The sequence below is a fragment of the Arachis hypogaea genome, chromosome 13 (assembly GCF_003086295.3).
Source record: "Arachis hypogaea cultivar Tifrunner chromosome 13, arahy.Tifrunner.gnm2.J5K5, whole genome shotgun sequence".
Taxonomy (NCBI): domain Eukaryota; kingdom Viridiplantae; phylum Streptophyta; class Magnoliopsida; order Fabales; family Fabaceae; genus Arachis; species Arachis hypogaea.
In genome coordinates, this window is record NC_092048.1 from 119,468,207 (window position 1) to 119,488,683 (window position 20,477).

General features: G+C 33.0%; 2 protein-coding genes across 2 annotated transcripts; both read right to left on the reverse strand.

Annotated features, from left to right (window-relative positions):
- Positions 1-1,327: 1,327 nt before the first annotated feature.
- LOC112732947 (floricaula/leafy homolog) lies at positions 1,328-2,706 on the reverse strand. The gene is made up of 3 exons (XM_025781781.3): positions 2,195-2,706; positions 1,838-2,112; positions 1,328-1,771 (listed from the first exon to the last, which is right to left on the reverse strand). The coding sequence occupies exons 1-3, from the start codon at positions 2,568-2,570 to the stop codon at positions 1,421-1,423; spliced, it is 1,002 nt and encodes a 333-aa protein (XP_025637566.1). The 5' UTR covers positions 2,571-2,706; the 3' UTR covers positions 1,328-1,420.
- Positions 2,707-6,713: 4,007 nt separating this feature from the next.
- LOC112732949 (uncharacterized) lies at positions 6,714-12,881 on the reverse strand. The gene is made up of 6 exons (XM_025781784.2): positions 12,430-12,881; positions 7,672-7,936; positions 7,535-7,571; positions 7,345-7,450; positions 7,149-7,259; positions 6,714-7,067 (listed from the first exon to the last, which is right to left on the reverse strand). The coding sequence occupies exons 1-6, from the start codon at positions 12,763-12,765 to the stop codon at positions 6,951-6,953; spliced, it is 972 nt and encodes a 323-aa protein (XP_025637569.2). The 5' UTR covers positions 12,766-12,881; the 3' UTR covers positions 6,714-6,950.
- Between the last annotated feature and the right edge of the window lie 7,596 nt (positions 12,882-20,477).

Below are 20,477 nucleotides of genomic sequence, written 5' to 3' on the forward strand. Positions count from 1 at the left end.
TATCAAATTATTTAATAATTTTTAATTAATAACTTCATATAAAAATAGAGTTATCAGTTTATTTATAACATAAATGCCGATTGAACGTTACACATCATAATGGGAAATGATGAATTCTTACCTTCTCTTTCTGTTATTCTTGTCCAGCGAAATGATGCATGAATTTTAATAGCAGGGGGTTACGAACGAAATTTGACCCTAAAACCTAAAAGTAGGAGAGTAATTAAGCTAATTATTTGATAGATGAAGTTGTCTATTACACTAATGAAATTAAAATAAAAAAAATTCATAAGTGTGATGACATATCAATTTGTATATAAAAAAATTATGATTCATGATTTTATAAATTATAAATTTTTTAAATTAAAAAATTAAAATTGTGATTCACAATGTTTGGTAACTAAAGAAAATCAGCCAAAAACAGCCATAACTTGTCTTATTTAGCATTCATTAATTGTTGCGATACTTAATTAATACTAAAGAAAACAAGTTCTGACTGGTTTTTTTGTCTACCTAGCATTACCCTATCTTTTTTAAATTTTATAAAAACTCATGCAAATGTAGCAAGTATTTAACAAAAAGAAGTAAAAGACAAAGTCAATGGCCCCCAATCTAGCTGGTTGACTTTGGTTTTGTTTAGATGCACTAAGTCGCGAGATTTGTTTGGGCCTATTATTTGAGGGATGTTTGTCTCTGTTCCTCTAATGTCAAACCTTGCGGCCATTATTCATCCCAGTCTCACTTTCAAAAGTCAATATCTTGCCCAATTTTTCAACTTCGTCATCAATCATCATCATCATATCATCTTAGATTACTTGAAGATGTATTCATTTAAATTTATATACGAATAAGATGTTGTTCTGAGTTATTATAAATTATAATAATGAAGTATGGGAATAACTCCTTAACAAAAGTGTGCATATGTGTTTTTCTTTTGTTTGTTGCTTTTTTTGTTGGGTCACGATGGAGTATGTTAAACTAATCCTAATAAGATACTGTCAAGCCTTTAAGTTTAAGGCCCTTTGGGTATTTCAAGAAGACTATTTTTGGATTTTTGCTTCTCGTATAAAACTCATTCAAGATAGTATTGGACTGGACAAGCTAGAGTATTGGGGCTTTGAGCATAGATATTAAGGGCAAGGCCTTGGTTGAAGTGGCAAATGTATTTGCGTTGCAACATGTGTGTGAGTAGGGTAAAAACTAAAAACGAAAAAATAACCCCCTCCCCCTGGCCCTATACTGTGTGCATAACGATAAATATTTACCCGTTTAATTTACTTAGCAAAAAAAGTAAGGCAACTTGAATAGATGAGATGGGAAACAGAAAGAGAAGAACAAGTACAAGTGATGGGATTAATTAAGGGCATTACATAATAGATGAGAAGTAGTAGTAGTAGAAGCTATAATTAAGTTTGGACAGCTAGAAGAGAAGATGATGATGGGTGGAGGTGGAAGCTGAATTGTTCCTGTGGGCGTGACAAAGCTGGCGAAGCTTCGTGGGAACGTACCAGATGGATAGGCGAGGATGAGAGTTAAAGATGGCATCAATGTCGTGGTGGTGGAGGGCAGCAATGGCAACTAGAGGGTTGTAGCAGGCCTGCCTCCATGCCCCAACGTTCTGGCCTGTCTCCTTGAACTGCCTCCTGAGCTGATTGGAAGTGTCTTTGTCAAGGCAGTGAAGCGCGTAACAGTGAACGTAGTGTCTCATCTTTGGCTTGTTTATGCAATGAGCTCCTGCCTTCTTGGCGTACCTAAACACTTCGTTTGTCACCTGCACAGTACATACCTCTCAAATTAGAAGCTGAGACGGAGAGTATCAAGGTAGGTAGGTAGGTACCTTGGTAGGGCATTTTTGACCGCTTTCCTTGGCAATGTTCTGTACTTGGATCAAGAAATCACGGCATTGCTCATACAGATGGAATAGGTAATCCAGGCCGTTCTTCTTGCCACGTGCCACTTCCCCAGGCTCCGTCACTATGAACGGGTGCTCTCTTTGTCTCTCCTCCTCCTCCTCTTCTTCTTCCTCCTCATCACTCATCGTCTTGCTTCTGCTTCTCATCCTCTTCCTGACGTCCCACGTGCTCCCCACCGCCTCTTTATGTTGTTGCACCCCTGCCTCCTCAAACAAATTAAACCTATCATCTCAAGAACAGTGGTCTAATGTTAAGAGAAATGAAGGGAGAGGGATGTGGACCTTCTTGAGGGAGAGAATCAATTCGAAGTTGATGATGGTCTTGGATGCGTCTACGCTCAGCTCGGACGGCAGCTTTGATGCCATAGCGCTCGCCAACCAGCAGATCCCAACGGAAGATCTGGGAAAGGCTGTTCATCATGTGCTCCAGCTCCTCCTCTTTCATGTCCACCAGCGTCCTCGCCGTGAACCCCAGCTCTGCCACCTTCGCCGCCGTGTAGTACCTCACCCCGTACGCATGGAACAGCTCCTTCAGCCCCCCGGTCCCCTCCATCAGTGAGGAAGAACAAGTTGGGAGGATGGTGCGCGAATCCCACTTGAAGAGGGTGGACGTGAATGCGTCAGGGTCCATCTTTCTATCTCCCAACACAACATACATATTTATATCTCCTCTTAATCACTAAATTATTATTTCAACCTCCTCTTGATGACAACCAAAACAATAATATTTGCCAAAATGAGTTGCATTATAATATTATTTACACATCAGTCTCTGTAATAGTAAAAAAGATCTTTGTTTCCTGTGTTTCGTTTCTGAGACTAATTGGTGTTGTCAGCAGCATAGCAGGATTCTTAATGCTTAAATGACGAGGCCTTCGTTCCTTTCCTTTCCTAAAACACCATTTCATTTTCCCTATGAAACTAAACAATACTACAGTATAGCTAGCTAGCTAGTCCCAAACAAACTGAACCACCTACCTCTTTCTCCCTCTCTAAATTATTACTTGGTATGTTACTAATAATCTTCCGTTAAACGTGCAATGACAATGAGTTCCTTCAAAACGAGAATGAGTTAGTTCCAAGTAGTTCACTTGCAATTTGCCAATTGCCATGCGCTGATAAAATTAAAAGTGTACGCCGATTGCAGAGGAAAAGACAAGCGAACCAATAGAGTAGCTAGGCTAGAGACGAAGTAGGGTGGCAGAGAATCCATGAAGCCTTCATTGCTTTACGTACGGCGGTGTTACAAAATCAGAGAAAATCTCACTGACCTTCTTACCTTTTTTCTGCCTTTAATTAATATTAATTAGATAGCAGAAAGAAAGAGATAGAGGGGTTCGCTCGTTGACTAAGAGAAGTGTGAATGCAATTATGCAAAATCAAAATCAAAATAGAAACAATAATTCATATAAAGTCACCACACGAAAAATTCTGAGTATCATCAAATTTATTTTGATTGAATTTATTGTTCAAATATATTTAATGGTATAAACGATGCCAAAAAATATTTATTAGTGAATTATTTTATCCAACACTAATTACTGACAAATTTTGCATTAGATTTTATAATTAATATAATAAAAATAAGTGATTGGTTAGTGTTGAATTTTTTCAACTATAATGTTAGCACATATTATGTTTTGTGGCGTCCATTTACTGTAATTTTGCATAATTAGTAGTCTTAGTAATCAAATTAAATTTTCTTTTTATAAAATTAGTGGACAAATTCTAAATATCAGAAATTAACTAATAATTTTATTAAATATCAATAGTATGAATATAATAAAAAGTCAAAGAAGTAAAATACAATAAAATAGACATAAATAAATTAATTTTTTAAATCTTACAGATCCCAGTAATTGTTATCGTCGTCATTTTTTCCTTGCTGAAGTGGCAAACTAGGTGTTGATGTCGGTGCCCCACCATCAGTCCCGCTGTCTCCAGCACGCATCTGCTTGTTGTACATTGTCATCTAGTCTCGCAAACGCTATAGTCGCTCCAGCTTCTCCGTCAATTCTGCCCTGATGACAACGATGTCTCCCAAGCGTGCAAGAAGATCGTTGTACCTTTCCTCAGATCAACAACTTCTTCATAATCGACAGAGCTGATGGCAGAGGCAGAGGTGAAGCCGCCAATGTGGAAGTACGGAGACTGCTAGCGAAGAACAACCCCAAACCATAGACACGATTTTTGTAGGGCTTAGAGGCAGTCTCGCGCCAAACCCTATTAGGATTTATGATTGAGACATCGGAGCCGGAGTCGTCTCTACTAGGCTAAGATTGCTGGGTCACAGCTTCCAATATCTCTGTGTAACACACGTTGTGAATTGTGATTAGGATGCCAGTTAATTGACTTTGAAGCGAATACATTTCAAACTTAAAATTAATTGAAACTCACATAATGAGTCACAGATCGCTCATAAGCAAATCTCCCGTTATTGGCCTTCAACGTATGTGTACATTTGAAGGTCTTCGCCAATGTCGTCTCACACTCCAACAACTTAGAGTTAGATTACATATATTGAAACCAACTAATAAAATAAATCAAGTAACAATTCATTCAAGTAATAATTAACAAAGATTAGCAAACTATATACTAGCCTACTCTTCGTCTTCATGAAAATCGCTGACCCACTGGCATACTTCAACGACCTCGGCGATGCCCTGTTAGTTCTGTTCATCAGATGGTGACGCTTGAACCCCTCATCAGTACAAAGATGGACGTCCAGTTCTTTCTTAATATCTAGACAGAGCCCAATCGTGAGGTGGTCGAGCCCCTCACGAACATCCTGCATCATCTGCTGAAGTCGCCAGCCTATCCGGTGATCGTAGATCTTGCTGATCAAGAGATCATGTTCCCTATCCCATATAAATTTCTCCTGCACAAAGTAATTCAACAACATTAGTTAGTCGAAATAAAATACAGTTAAAATATAGTTTATTCAACATTATTGGGTTCTTACCGCCCACTTCTAAAACCGTCGCTCTCTGGTCTCAGCAGGGATCTTCGTGTATCTCGGTCATGGGCTGTTGTATATGCACTTAATCACATTGGAAATTTCCTGTGTACATGCATTGTTGTTTGGTGCAAACATATCAATGAAAAGCTTAAGATTAGCAAACATATAAAAACACATAAAACTTAAAAAAATTGACATAACCTCTCCTAAAATTGGACATATATCCACCTTTACAGTTTCCACAAATCCAACTTCAATCCACAATATTAGTCAAAATTCAATTAAATTCACAATATTTTCAACCGAATATATTAACTTATATTTACTATTGTATACATTTATAAGGGATCATATATATTAATGTTTACATCTCAAAGAATGTCATTATATATAACATTAATCATTATATATTTATTTAAAAATATAGAAAATCAAGTTAAATTTTACCAAAATTTAAAAAATGAGTGTTAACTGTTGTCTTAACATAAATTATTTCTTCAATAACTATACATATGAATTAGAAACATAACAACATGTTGAACTATATACAAACTAATAGCAATTGATCTAATCAGAAAAATCCTGATCCTAATCTAAATCATTTAACCAGCAGAAAATTTCACTTACTAACTAGAAATTAATATATAATTAAGTCCTAAATTAACTAAAACAGAAAAAAAGAGTGATCATGGAACCTGAGCTTCAAATAGAGTAAGAAAAACTTAAGGAAGGGAGATGCAATGGCAGCAACAGCCGCTGCTGGTGGAACGCCACAGCGGTGCTGGAAGAAGCTCTGACAAACAGAAAGGGGGAGAAGATTTTACGGCTGACGTTGGGTTGTGAAGGGGAAAGAATGAAAGAAGGGGTTGGTTTCGGTGAGAGGAAGAGGAGACGACGAAAGGGGGTTGCAAAGGCGCTGCCAGCAGCGGCGGCACACGGAGCGGCGACGATGAGAGGGTTAGAGAGCGAGTGGGAGAAGAGAGGGTAGAGAGGGGGATTCGAAATGAATGTGGGAGAGGTTTGCTCTTTAAATTTTAGGATTAGTTACCGTCGTATTTATTCGCCAATAAATCTGACAATTACTAATCCGCGCCAAGTTTCACATTTTTTCTCCAATTATTACTAGTGACTTTATTGTAGGAATAGCAAATCCGACAGTAAAAATTTGATACGACGGAATAGTTTTTATTTTTTATTTTTTTGTAAATCTAATCTGACAGTAAATTCGATAATAACACATGATATTAAATCTGTTGGTAAATTTGATGGTAGTTGACACTTTTTTTGTAGTGAGTGTAGTTAAATTTTTTAAACATTTCTAAATTATAGAGGCTATTATGATAGTCCTTAAAGCTTGCTGTTTAGTTTGTCAACAAAAAAAATTAATATTTAATTTAAAAATATAAAATAAATAACTTCTAAATATTCAATATATATTTAAATGAAAATGAGGGAGTGGGAGTGGGGGAATAGCAAAGAGCATAGTGGAGACAAAATAGAGAAAAGGTAAGAGTTGTACAGTTGTACTTGCTGTTACCAGGAAGTCCTCTGTGACTGTATTGTAGTCTCAAGTCTCAACCCAACAATCATAATCTCTTCTCTCCTCTTCCCTTCTATCCACCTCCATGCTACCATTATTGCCGTACCAAATCTTAATTTTATTACTACAATCTAGAACTGCTTAATTCAATAATCATAAGAAAACTAGTAAAACCAAATCTCGCTCATCTTCCCCTTTTTAACTCTACCGTACCCCCCTTATTACTCCTTGGGCTCGTATAAAAACGTTTATAGTGTTTGGGCTCGATACACCAACAAAGTGACAAACAGTGGCCAGATCCATGAAAGGAAATGACTTTAACCAGCATTGTTTCCCATTGAATATGAATTTGATGACAGACAATATTTGTATTACAAATTGAATCTGCTGAGATTGATTAGTGTATTGACACGCCAATCTTTATTCATAAAACCTGCACCTACTGATACAGTGAGATAACATATAATAATGATGTAAAATATTTATTTATTCCTTATTGCATGTGAAAGTCATCAATTTTATTATTGTTATTCAACAATTCAGCTATCTTGTATTGGGACTAATGGCAATTGGCCTCCATATATCTCTGGGAGCTGACTCTCCTCTATATCTTCTAGCAGTGTTGATTTCAGCTTCTTGTTCTCCACAAATACAATCTGCAATCAAACTCATTCTCTTAACATCCATCTCAAACGAGACACACTAACAGTAGTTTTATGTTTTAAATTAAATGTCACCTTTTTCCTGGTATTGTTGTCAATGAAGGGGTAAATGACTTTCCACACTTTCATAAATATGTAAGGTGCGTGCAGAATAAACAACTTGCCTAATCTTTCAGGGTAGTAATCCTGCATTATTCATATTTAATTTGAACGTTCAAGCTTCCAATATCAACCATAAAATCATATGCATATAACACTACACAACACATACCTGCAAAATGCTTAGAGCGGTAATGTATCCACGCACGTCACTGTTAGAGTATCCCCATCCCTTAAGTTCTGCAATGCCCACAAATTTTTCTTGCCCATCTGGCATACTATAATAATATATATATATATAGAGAGTATTATATATCCGGCCATTCAATGAATCTAATTGTATTTGTAATAAAAGCAATTACCTGGCACATAACTTGTCAAATGCATACACAACAAAACCTGTATTATATATTGTATTATAAATAAATAAGTTGGGAAAAATAAAATAATATTGAAACGAGTTATATATAGCTAGGTACTTAACAGTTAACAGACTTACGTTTGAATTCATCGAGACCACCCTGTTTGTTTTGGAAATGTCTGGCACCAAAGATAACAGCGATTGGTCGACCTCTGTTGTCATGTCCTTGGGCGAAGACCTTGTCCTGTGTGATTTCATTGGGAACCTCTGACACAGAAAAGAAACCATTTGGAACAAAGGAGCGCCTCCATTTCAAGCACTTGAGGAGCATTGCAGAAGCCTTGTCAACATCTGAATCACGAGCACGCAGAAATCTTCTCATCATCAAATCATCCACTTCATGCTGCACCATGCAACATATATAACAACCATCAAATTAATTTATTCTTTTCATCTTTCACAGCAGAACTTTTTGTTTTTCGTGTGAGGGAGAGAAGAGTGTATTTCCCAATAATATGAGAAGAAAAGTGTTTAACTTTGCTATGGGAGCTACAAATCGATGCCTCCGATTTGTTTTTATTTTTTTTCTCAAACAATCACAAATCGAACGGTCCGATTTGTGATTTCGAAAAAAAAAAAATTTTAATGTTAAAATCGGATTGTCCGATTTTTATTTTAAAAAATAAAAAAAAATAAAAAATACAAAACGAACCATGCGATTTGTAGTTTTCTTTTTTTTTCCCAACAAATCGGACCCTCCGATTTGTAGTTTACTTTTTTCTTTAAATAAATTGGACCGTCCAATTTAAATAAAACACCACAAAAAAAAACATCTAATCTTTCAATAATAATATATTACACATATATTTAAATAATATAAAAAAAATTAGCCTTCACAGTACACCTAATTAACCTAGAAACTACAAGTAAGGCTAATAATTTTATATGGCCATTTACGTGACTACTTCAGATTATTACATTTTTCAAAAATGCGTACGTATGGTTGAAGTTACAAATCTCTTTTATTATGAAAATGCATTTGTAAGTTACCATAATGCTAGAAAGAAAATAAAAAATTAGTTTAAATTTATTTTATTCTAATAACAATTAATAAATATTAAAAACAAAATTTAAACTATTTTTGATCAATTTATTTTATCACATATTTCTGTTTAAGTTAAATGAAGGCATTATTTCTTCTTTAGTAGCAGTTTTGACCATTGAGAGATTCCAATCACATTTAATGGTTAGATTTCAGATTGGACGGTTTCATAAATTCTGTTGGTTGTTGTGACACATGTCAAAATCTTATTGGGTAGGTCCTGAGATGCACTACCCTAATGACGCTGCCGCTGTCTTTACTGCCGGGCTACAGCCTAGAAGTAGGGGTGCACATGGACCGGATAAAGTCGGGTTTGATGTGATCCAGATCCGGTCCGAAATATACACCGGATTTATTTATTAGATTCGAACCCGGCCCTAGACCCGATAAAATTAATACACTTTCGGGCCACAATTATACCGGGTGAAAACCGGACCGTTAACATTACATTACGTTGATATCTTCTTGTAAGCTAGCATGTAAAAATATTCAAATTTTCAAGACTCCAACCATTATTTAACATGGTAAAATTCACTTAGAAAAATATAACAAGAACCAACCATTCTTCAAAATTAAAGCATAACCACAATCAATACTAATGTTGTCTAATAATACCAAATATTTAAATCAATACAAATAACACAATATTATGCATTAGTCTAAAGTCTTATGCATTTTAAACATAAAACATTAACTTATAGTTTTATAATGACTAATAACACAAAATATTAAGATTTACAATACTTAAATTCCACATAAGAATAGTCATGATCCATCACCAATAACACAAAATATTAATTGTGTATGATGACCGGGTCACCGGGCCGACTTCGGGTGACCCGAGCTATGGCCCGAACCCGACCCGAAACAATGACCGGGTCTATTTTTGAGACCCTTATCCGGCCCTAAACCCAATAAGATCACACCAAATTAGCCCCAAAAGTGTTCGGGACCGGACCGGACCTTCGAGCCGGGCTGGGTCTGTGCACCCCTACCTAGAAGCAAATAATACCTGTTTTGTGTTTATATATATATATATATTTTAGAATTTAATTTTAATATATTTATAGTGTAAAATGTTTACATGCTATTATATTCAGTTTTTTAAATGATTATTTATATTATTAATATAAAAAATAATTATTTTTATTAATGTGATATTATATAATTAAATATACGTATAAAATTATTTTATAGTGACAGTATATTAAAATTAAATTATATTTTTTATTATAAAAAATAAAAAATGTATCTATTATACTATAAAAAATACACAAATAAAATTTCTATCCTCAATTTCAAATCCAGAAGATTCTTGCAATGGAACTGAAGGAAAAACCACTTGTCTCTGATGGTTTTGAAAGCACCGAGAGACCAACTAATCTAATTAGCATTTGATTGGTTGAAGCTGGCAAGCTAGTTAGAAAGGGAGAGATCAGTGTAGATAGAGTTGTCAAAATGGCAACTGCATACAAGTCAGTTTGGTTTGTTCGTAAAGTTAGACAAATAGAACAAAAAAAAAAAAAGAGGTAAATTATGACATTTTTTTAGCGACTAAATTATGGCTTATTTATAAGCATATCATTCTGACTTACTTAGAATAACTTTGCAAATTAAGTGAATCAGAGTTGAGGGCATAAATTGACTCGTTTTCTATTATTTAAATAATATATAAATTCTTTTTTTATTATAATATTTTTTTAGTTAAATTTTTAGAATTAATTGATTTAATATAAAAATATATAATATATAATAACATTTTTGAGGAAATAAATTAAAATTATCAAATAATTTTATAATTAGTTTTATGAAAATATAAAAATATAAACACAAGCCAAACAAATCAATTTATTTAACTCATTAGTTTAAATGAATCGACATCTTTTTAACTCATAAAAAAAGAGTGAATACTCAATCAAACTTTTGACAATTACATTAAAGAGGCTACAAGGTCTCCAAACAAAAAAATATACCTTTTTCGGTCCTTAATTTTAATTTTTATGAGACTTATTAGTCTTTGTTTCAATAATAAAAGTAAACATCAGAGACCGAAAAAAATATTTTTTTTGTTGAAGATCTTATTATCTTTTGAAATAATTATCAGGTTATTTAAATTTTTAAAAAAAAAAAAATCAACTCGTTTTTTTTTTCTTTCTCATTTTTGACCGGTGGCGGCCTTGTTAGAATCCTCAGAAGGAATTGAAGTTGTAAATGGTGAGTTTGTGTCCGAGGATCAGTGACATCAGAGGATGCAAGCGGGGCAAACTTAAGAGATGGAACTTTTACTCATGAATAACTTAGATAAACATAATTTTTTACAGTATCAAAATAAACTAGAAACTAGAAAGGTTAACTATTAAAGTTACGATGAGCATCAATCACATCGCATTTAGCTTTCAGAAGAAAAATCTAGCGACAATGTCATGCAAATGATGGAAGCATTTATGTATGTTTGTAGAGCATTCAATAGATGTGACAACAATAGGGTAATACATTTTTTTCGCTTATTATTTTTTGTGTGGGGAGAGCTGAGTGCATCTCACAATAATGGGAGAAGAGATGAGTTTTTCATTGCTATGGTGTGAACAAATCGGTCCCTCCGATTTGTTTCATTTTTAAAATCAACAATCACAAATCGGATGGTCCGATTTGTGTTTTTAAAAATAAAAAAATTTTTACTGTTGAAATCGGACCGTCCGATTTCTATTTCAAAAAATAAAAAAAAATTAAAAATACAAAACGGACCATGCGATTTGTAATTTTTTTTTATCAAACAAATCGGACCCTCCGATTTGTACTTTACTTTTTTTTTCAAACAAATCGGACCGTCCGATTTGAATAAAACACCATATAAAAGAAATACCTAATCTTCCCATAACAATGTATTACACATATATTTATACAGTATAAAAAAATTAGCCACATTTTTTCCTTCTAATTATTAAATGCAAAATTAATTCGATTGATTAATGTTTAAAATCTTAAAAGCAACGAATTATTTTATTTAATATTTAGATATATGTTTAAAAAATCTATTAGAAGAATAAATTATTCTTTATATTAGAAATCTCATTTTTGAAAAAAAAAAATTATACTACGTGTATACTAAAATTAGTAACTAAAATCAATTATTAGTATAAAATATATATTAAAATATATAAATACACATTAAAAATAAATTAAATCACACATATATTTATACACAAATATATTAATGATTGATTTTAATAACAGATTTTAGTATACGAATAGTATTTTTTTTTGAAAAAAAAAACATAAATTAAATTAGCTCCTTACTAAAATTGTTGTACAGGTATTTCTCACAAAATTTGTGACCCACGAGTACAACCATTATCGATCATATAATATTCACATCTAAATATAATTTGAACATTGTCTAGTAAAAGAAAAAGGGGTAAAAAGCTATTAGTTTGATTTGAAAAATATTACTTAAATTAGCAAAATGGAATAGATTGAAATGTATTAAACAACTTAACTAAGAGAGTTAGTTTTATCCTCACTTTTATTATTAGATTCTATCCACTTAAGTGTTTGTTGACCACTGAATTTTCCACTATTCATATATGCTTAGAGAATAATGACAAAGGCATTGTGATATTACTGAAAGAAAAAATCAAACCATAATACAAGTGAACAAGATTTAGGCTTCTTTTTCTCCCAACTTGTCTGTTCAAACATGTCTAACTAACTGGTCATGAATACTACTTCCGTCTAAATTAAATAAAAACAATTAATTAGAAAATCAAGCAAGGAAAGTGGAAAGAATGGATTACCATAGAAGAGGGATCGTGCGTTTCAATGAAGGCTCTCATAAGAGGGATTTTGGTGAGCTCAGCATGAGTAGTAGTGGCTTCCTTGTCTGTTGTTGTTGTTGCCGTACTCGTCGTGGTCGTCGTCATTGTTGTTGTTGGATTTGCATAGGTATTCAAGTCGTGTTTGTTGGATTCAAGTGTTGTGGATCTCCAAAAAGCCATTCTTCTCTTTCTGTTTTGTTGTAAAGGATGCAAAGATATGATTTTGTAGGTAGCCCTTTCTACAAACTCTTCTAACTTTAGTTTGTGTATTGTAGCGGCTTGGTAGATATAACATACATGCCACACACATAACATATATAAAGGGTGTTGAACTACTCAATTAATGCTGCTTCCACTTCCATGAATATGGGGCTGAAGGGTCAACCACTCTCTAACATCCATAATTTATTTTTATTTTTATTTTTGCGGATATCCTATCAAAGCCATATTAATTTTGTATTCCTTATCATAACCTAAAATGTTTAATAGCAAGAAAGGTCTTAATTAATTAATATTTTTTCTGTCTTAAATTCGACTCAAAGATCTTTGCTTCAGAAAATATGTTTTTTCTTTTTTTATTTTATTTTTCTCAATTGGGATTTAAAGCATTTAAAAAGAAAAACACAAAAATAGTAGTTTCAAAAGTCTGCAACTTATAGATATTATTAAGAAAATTAATATACATGAAAATAAATATACTAATTAACATCATAAAAAATAATGTCTCATTATTTTATTATTAAATGTGAAAAAAAATCAGATATATATTTCGATGTTGAACTGCTTTTAGTTTGGCATTTGACTTAAGTTCTAGCGCCTAATTTTGGAATTGACAACAAATGGGCAAATGAGCCACTAACATATCTAGGGATGATAGCCATTGATGCCTTGTCATTTTTAAGTAGTTTTTTTAAGTATTTTTTTTATAAATATTAATAATTTTTTAGGTTAATTGAGATTTTTATGATTAATCTATTTTATTTGAAATTATTTTAGAGTTGTTGTATGTTCAGAATACTATAAGAAAAATTTAGATCATAAAAATAGTAGAAGCAATTAAAGAAGGTGGGACGCTCAACGTCCACACTGCACACTGGCGCTCAGCGCTCCTGAACTTCAAAAGATGGGTGTCCAGCGCCCATAAACTTCAAAGGAGGGGCGCCCAGGAGAACAAAAGAGGGTGCCACGCACCCAGTATCTTCCTTCAACACCCAGCGCCACTTTCTCATGCTCAGCGCTCAAGATTTTCTTCACCAAACCTTGACGCTTAGCACCTTCGATGAAAGACAAAGCAATAATCATAATTAGCGCTTCACGAGCAAATCAAAAAGCCCTGACGCCAATCTTCCTTCAGCAAAAATAACATGAATGTTTAACACGACCCACACACTCCAAGAATTTAAGATTTGATTTCAGTTAGTTTAAATTTAAGATTATGTTTAGTTTATCTTATTCTTCTTGAAAAGATAAGATTAAATTTAGCTTAAAATAAAAAATTTAGCTAAAGATATGGATTATAAATAAGCTGGAGACACTACAAGAAAAATGTTGAGTACCTTAGATTTATTGTTGGATTTTGCGTCACAGAGTAGCGATGAAGTTACAGTCGGATTTACCGGCGATAACAACATCGAATTCGTAAGGTTAAATAATTACCAGTAGATTTACGTTTCTGACGGTAAATTCACGGAAGTTCACCGATAATATTTGGAGGGAAACAAAAATAAATTGGCGCGTCCTTTAAGGTCGGATTACCGTTGGAAAAATCCGATGGTAAACCCACTTAGTGAAACGCTGCGTTTTGATGATCTGCAATGGTTTATCATCGGATTTTTTCGACGGTAACTGGATCGAAAATTCAAAGTGTGAACCCTCATTCCCCCTCATTCGAATCTCTCTCTCTCTCTCTCTCTCTCTCTCTCTCTCTCTCTCTCTCTCTCTCTCTCTCTCTCTCTCTCTCTCTCTCTCTCTCTCTCTAAGCCACTCTAACTCGGCCCCTGTCACAGAGCCCTATTCCTAGCTCGTTTCGGCTATCTTCAAACTCCGGTGACCGTTTGTTTGCCCTTTCTTGCACCGGCAACATCATAGTGCCATTGTAACTCCTTTCATCTTTTTCGTTCCGTTCCGTTTTGGCAATCCAAGTTACTAGTCTGTTTTAGTTTCTATTTCAGTTCATTTTAGTTTCATTAATTTGATTTCTAGTTGGTTAGTTAGAATTATTTTTTGTTAGTAAATTTTAAGTGGTTAAGATAAGTTAGATTAGGTTATTAGGTTTTGAATTGCTGAAAAATATTTGGATTATTTGGATTATGCTTGGTTGTTTGTTTTAAATTATTTATTGCTGGTGTTGATTGTTGATTTGAAATCGGGGCTGTCAATTGCTATTTGATCTTGATTTTGCATGTTTAATATTTGTGCATGCCAAGTGTTCATCAATATATCTAAGAGTTTTTAATAATACAATTTTTTGTCTAATTCTTGAAAATCAATGCTCGTTTGTCTGTTATGATTGTTATTATACATTGATAATGGAATTTGATTTATTTTTAATTGACCAAAACTTTTGAATTTTTGAATGATTGAGGTATTTATTTAATAGTACAAGGTTAATTAAGTTGGTCCTTTTTAACTTGATTAGGTCAACTTTGTATGTTTAGTTGGTTTTGGGTTATATTAGGAATAAATTTTAAATGTTGAAATTAATTTGTTCTAATTTCTGTTCCTTATTTAATTTTGTTGATTCATTCCGATTCTAATTAAAACATGTTTTGATTATTATTGATTTGCTCTGAACTAGTTATTATAATCTATAAAGTTGATTTGTTATTCTGAATTTCTGGTTATTATTGTTCATTGTGTTGATTATTGTTGATTTGTGTTGATTATTGTTCATTTAGTTCTCTTTGTTGGATTTCTAAGCTAAATTTAACGTAGTTAATTAGTATGCTATTTGTAGACATGATGACAGGTGGAGGTTCAGCGGATCAGGCTACTAGTCGTGGATGTGGTCATGGCTGTGGTAGAGGAAGGGTTTCTTCTGGTACCCCTGGAAATTCTGGATTCTCCCTTTATTCCGACTACCTCGGTGACATCACAGGTTGCAAGTTTAGCAGACCATCTGTTCATCATGGTCCCTAACCCCAACTACGTCCCTCCGTTTACGGTGACGACACCACCTCCAACCGCTTAGCAGACTGCTGCCACGGCAATTCTGCCTCCAGTGACGGAAGCCCCAAAGTCCTCTCACGAAAGTGAGGTGGCTGATGTCCCTCCACCACCTCCCATCATAGGTTGACAATTTGGCCTGATGGCAATACGGGATAAGTATCACTTTAAGTCTTCTATATTTCCTGATTATTGAATTGCTGAAAGTGTCTGATTATTAATTCTAGTTTAGTATATTTAGAATTGTAGGTTTGAATGGCTGAAAGTATGTCATATTTTCTGATTATTGAATTGCTGAAAGTGTCTGATTATTGATTCTAGTTTAGTGGACTTAGGGCTGTAGGTTTGAATGACTGAAAGTGTTTCATCTTTCCTGATTATTGAATTGCTGAAAGTGTCTGATTATTTATTCTAGTTTAGTAGATTTAGTAGATTTAGTGAATTTATGGATGTTGATTCTTGATTATGCCTGTTGTACCAGATGGAGGCTCAGATGGAGGTGTATCAGGCTCAAATGCGCGCTGCTAGCATCATCCTTGCTGGTGGCAGCGGTCTTGTTGGTGACACACAGACATCACCGCTTTCTGCGCTGCCTCATCAATGCCACGGGAACGACGATGACGAGGACTACCTAGATTTTTAGTGATTAGTGTTTCGTTTATTATTTCATTATGTTTAATTGATTTACTTGACTTTTAATTTATTTGAATATTTTATTATTTATTTTAAATAATAGGTTTTTATTATTTATAAATTGATCATTAATTGTGCAAAAAATAAATTTAAATAAAAAATTAAAATTAACCATTTATTTCACAATTTTTTTTTAAAAAAATTGACATTACCATCAAATTTACCGAGGGAATAATCCGACAGTAATAGTACAGAAAACAACATATGGTGGTGCCAACATTACCGTCAGAAAAATCCGCCGATAACCAAATGATTTTTCGAGTAGGTAATTTGTCGTAGAATCCAACGGTAATTACCGTCGGAAAAAAAAAATTCTGACGGTAAATATTTACTGGCAAGGTTTATACCGTCTGATTCCTTCTGACGGTAAATCCTATGGTAACTTAATTACCTTAAGATTTTGTTCATTTTTCAGACGAAAAATTTGACGGTACTCAGTATTTTTCTTATAGTGAGAAGAGCAGTCTCAGCATCTAGCATTCATTAGCATATTTTATCTTTTGTCTTCGTTTGTTTTCATGAGTCACTAATTCTTCTGTGTTAGGTTAGGAGTTCTGTTTAGTTTTATGGATTGGTAATGATTGTTCTTTTATCTTGATTAATGTATTGATACTTTTTAAGAATTTGGGTTTCGTTTTATTCTAAGTGATTAAAGGTGTTAGAAAATATCTCTATTCTATTTTGGATTCCTTTATTATGTTGGAAAAGTTAGTACTGGGATTAGGTTAAAACTCATTCTCATAACTTTTTAATTGTTTAAGAATAGCTTTAAATATTGTGACATTAAATCAAAATTGCAGTATAGCCCTCTTAATGTTGACTAATTGATCAAGGAATTGACTATCAGCTAGGATAAAAAGAAATTAAATTACCAAAAGATTGATGTTTGATTACATATGATTTGTCGTGAATATATCTCTGCATGAGTCAAAGTAATAAACATGAATGCTTCCTTCTTGGTAATTAAACATCTCTAAATCCCTAACATCTTTACTCATTATCTACTTATTTCATCATTCATAAACTTTACAAAATTAATTGTCATTATTTTGAGTTTGATTTCTACTCTTACAAAATTTCGTAAATCTAATCAGAGTTTCGATTAAATATTATTTGTTCAGTCTTTTAATTCTTGTGGAAACAATATTTATTTATCGTGGTATTACTTAAATCAATTTGGTACACTTGGCAAAGTCATTCCATTATACATGCAAATAAATACACTAATTAACATCATAAACAATAATGACTTATTATTTTATTATTAAATGTGAAAAAAATATCGGATATATATTTCCGTGTAACCATGTTGAACTGCTTTTAGTTTGGCATTTGACTTGATTTCCAGCACCTAATTTCGAAATAAAAAATATTTAATAACCAAAAAATATTAATAAAAAATAATTAAAATTAATTTTATTTAACAACTATTAATTATTATAACAATGAATAAATATTAAATAAAATAAATTTTGACTATTTTTTTTATTTTTTTAATATTAACATTTTGAAATTGACAACAAATGGGCAAATGAACTACTAACATATTTAAGGATGATAACCATAAAAATAAAAACAAAAAATAGTAGTTACAAAAGTCTGCAACTTATATATATTATTAAGAAAATTAATATATATGCAAATAAATATACTAATTAACATCATAAAAAATAATGTCTCATTATTTTATTATTAAATTGAAAGAAATATCGGATATATATTTCCATGTAACCATGTTGAACTGCTTTTAGTTTGGCATTTGACTTAATTTCCGGCACCTAATTTCGGAACTGACAACAAATGGGCAAATGAGCCACTAACATATTTAGGGATGATAGCCATTTGGGCTATCGGGTAAACAGTACTCATGAGTCATGATTGCATATTTTATGACAACGAATACTTCTAAAAATGTGTATACATTGATCACTTTGGTTTGATTTGTCCAAGTTAAGAAGAATAAGGGTTTTCTTTTTCTCTACTTTTAATAAGGTGTACAATTTATGATTAAATAATTATATTTTGTACTTAAGTATTAAATGTTTTCAACTATTTTATTATGTTATATAGAAAACCGAGTTTAGTCGTTTATCCACTCGAAATGAACTTTTCAAGAGAGTCTACACGAGGAAGAAGAATTGCAGCAAATGAATTGATAAATGTTATAAGAATACCCACGTGAGTTTTATTAATTATTTAGCTAGGTTTAATATTAACTATGGAGCTATCTACGGTAGCGGTGAAAGTATATTTTGGTGTTTAAAGAATTAAGATAGATAATAACATTAGTAATTATAATATTTTATCACATAAAGACGTACGTATATATATATATATATATATATATATATATATATATATATATATATATATATATATATATATATATATATATATATATATATATATATACTTAGTTAAAAAAAATTATAACAAAAAGTCTGAAAAAGAAGCTAAACAAAGATCGAAATAGAATTGCATCACTTTCGAAGGATAAGCGTAAACGGATAAATAAGATCGGACAAAAAGGATAAATTATACGTATATAGAACAGAATTCTAAAAGATATAAATATCAAGTTTCAGATTCAACTTGCAAAACTAAGGCCGCCCAGAATATACTTACACACACACACATATATATATAATCCAAAATAGTTCAAAAGATATGATAAATACACTTGTTTTTTCAAGTCAGCCTCTAAGAAGGACAAAATATAAAATATATAAGGTGGTGAATCTATACACATATATATATATATATATATATATACATAAACAAAATACAACACTAAGTCCCAAGAGTTCTTCGCCTCTAGAATGCTTAGTTCGGTACCTCTCGACTTACATATGAAAAATAGCAAAATATATATGGAATGAGAATCGGGGGTTCTCAGTATGGTTAAGGTGCCCACATAGTTAATATATAAGGTCTTGGAAAAGCCAGAGACATTCCTAGAACTTCGACATTCAAATTTAAACTTAAAGAAGTATATTAAACCAGAAATTCGGGAATCTATTTGTGGATTCTAGTTCTAATCTAACTCTTCACCTCCTATCAACCCAAACCTCCTAATCACCGGTGGAACTACCCTCAGCGTCACCTCCGCCAGGATGAGGGATCTCTCAGTTGCAAATAGGGGTGGAAAAAGGCTAGGCGGCTTGCTAAGGGCCTGCAGCCTGGCCTGTGTTTGGTCTGGCCTGTTATAAAATAGGCACATGCTCAGATTGTTATAAAAGCCTTATTATGTTAATAGGTCAGGCTCAGGCTCACTAATTAGCCTGGCCTGGCCTGTCAGGCCTGTCTGGACCTTTTAATACATAATTATATATATAAATAATTTTTTATTATTAACAAAATAATGAGATATTTTAAATTTATTATATTTAATTATAAATAATTTTGTATATTTTAAATACTTTAAAGTTTAAAAATTCTTATAAATATTAAATATGACATTTTACATATAAATATGTTTATTAAAAAATATTTTTTTAAATAATATTTTTATTTTTGTAAAAAAAAATTAGCAAGCCTTTTAATAGGCTTCAGGCCAGGCCAGGCTGAATAATAGGCCAGGCTTAGTACTTTGAAAAAAGCCTATAGCAGGCTGCAGGCCAGACTCAGGCCAATCAACTATATGACAGGTCATGCCTGTTAAGTGCAAAACCTGGCCTGATTTGGCCTGTTTTCACCCCTAGTTGCAAAGACATACAATACAATCAAGGAAAACAGAATTATGGATAGCAAGTACAGCAGATAGGACACGTAGCAGTTAATTACAGGTAAACACTTAGGTAAGCCAAAACAAAGCATTCTCAAACAAAACACACAAGTGCATATGATGCATGTCTGCCTTATGGATGATAATATAATCTGTCAGTTATACAGCCAACCCGATATGTCCTGCTAGCTAACCTTGGACAGAAACACTACCTCGCAGAGCAAGCGAGTCTGAGCCACAACCCCTCGCATACTACCCGCTTGACCTAGAGCAAGTGGAATAAACCACTACTACAGTACTACTACGTACTATCCAAGCGGGTGTTTACGAACTCAACCCAGAGCAAGTGGAATTAACCACTACTGCTGCTACTACCCAGGCATCACAATTACTGACCCAGAGCAAGTGGGACGAACCACTACTAATGCCACTGCCCAGGTATCTC